Source organism: Neurospora hispaniola, assembly GCF_033458365.1.
Source record: "Neurospora hispaniola strain FGSC 10403 chromosome Unknown B0T23scaffold_8, whole genome shotgun sequence".
Lineage (NCBI taxonomy): Eukaryota > Fungi > Ascomycota > Sordariomycetes > Sordariales > Sordariaceae > Neurospora > Neurospora hispaniola.
In genome coordinates, this window is record NW_026944413.1 from 38,322 (window position 1) to 39,928 (window position 1,607).

A 1,607-nucleotide genomic window follows, 5' to 3' on the forward strand; every position below is an offset into this window, starting at 1 on the left:
TTCCCTAGTCTTTACCCCTATAAGCAAGGAGAATATTTTAACCCCCGTATAAAGAAGGTAAATTACGATAAATATATTCAATATATTATACGGTGGTATAACGGCCGTTTTACCCAGTACGAACAATTCCAATATATTACTTTTAATTCTTTAATATATAATTAAATCTATAGTAAAAATTCCTTCTATATTCGTAATATACAATTTAATTTAGAGTTTCTTATTAATACCGATCGATTTAAAGAATAATTTAGGAACTGCTCTAATAAAGCAAGAAAATTGCTTAATTTTATTATTCGACTCTCTAATACTCTTCGTAGTACTTAGTTATATTAGATTAAGAAATCCCGTGAACTATCGTCACATATTAACTTCTTAGGAATATTAATTATATTTATTATATTTAGCGCGGCTAATCTTTATTAAGAAAGTTTAGTAAGATATATACCTGATTATAACCTTTAGTTAACTTTTAACAATAACGATCGATATTATATCTCGAAGCGGAATATTCTTTATAACCCTTATATCGCTATATACTACTTCTTTTAAAGGTTTAAGCTTTTTAAGGAATATATCCTATTTTTAAAATTTAAATTCAATAATTATTAGTAGCGGTTGGAATTTCAGGTTTAAGGAATTAGCTATACCTATAGCGTATATTAGGTAGATAATATCAATATACCTAATTTATCCGATCTACAAATCCGCTAGTAATTCATTAAAATATAGGGTTTACACTTTATTATATAAAATCTAATATTCGAAGGTATTAACCAATTAACTAAAATTCAATTTAGTAAGGATGAAGATCTAGAAGGTCCTCCCCCTAGTACTACTACTACTACTAGTAGTAGTTAAAATCCTAATAGTTAAAATAATACCTTGAATTAATTAATCCCTATTAGCCAGCTTCTAACTAACTATAACGAACGTAACAATATTTTAAATAGAAAGATGGATATTGTAGAACCTATATTCTAAGAGGTTTTAAATATAATTAACCGGATATAAAGATATATTTGTAATAATACTTATTATCTTCAAATATATTATTAGGTCTAAACCTTTCTTAGGGACTGGTAAATCCTAGACTTCGAACTCCTAATGCCCGAATAGAAGGTATACCATTTCTATTTCATTAGGAAACTCTATAAATACCCTCTCTTTACTATACGAATTAACCCTAGATTCTAATTTTTTAACGGCCGAAGAAATAATAGTATTTTCAATTAATATAATCTATTTATTACTCTAGGTTGGATAGTTAATATAGATGTTCAGTTATATACTAGTATAAATATTATATTTAATTACGTTACTAAATACATTTCAAAAGCCGAGAAGAGAATAAGGTCTTACAATAATATTACCACCGAATTAATACCCTAAATAACAGCTAGAAACCTAATCAAACAATTTACAATAAAGTTTATAAACAAACTTATTACTAAACAGGACTAGTCTACTTAAAAAATCTATTATTTACTATTCAACCTTCCTCTATAAGAGAATATACACATAATAATTATAGTAAATTATTACTATTAAAATAACCGAAGTACTATTATCCCCAATCCCGAGGAAAATATATAGCCTAATCTTAG

The 1,607-nt window shown here is 26.3% G+C and overlaps 2 protein-coding genes across 2 annotated transcripts; both read left to right on the forward strand.

Annotated features, from left to right (window-relative positions):
- B0T23DRAFT_325101 (uncharacterized protein) lies at positions 1 to 165 on the forward strand (the record flags this gene model as incomplete). The annotated part of the gene is made up of 1 exon (XM_062835481.1): positions 1 to 165. A coding segment is annotated over one exon (165 nt), but the record flags the coding sequence as incomplete, so codon positions are not given.
- Positions 166 to 1,236: 1,071 nt separating this feature from the next.
- Positions 1,237 to 1,392, forward strand: B0T23DRAFT_324452 (uncharacterized protein; the record flags this gene model as incomplete). The annotated part of the gene is made up of 1 exon (XM_062835425.1): positions 1,237 to 1,392. A coding segment is annotated over one exon (156 nt), but the record flags the coding sequence as incomplete, so codon positions are not given.
- Positions 1,393 to 1,607: the final 215 nt, after the last annotated feature.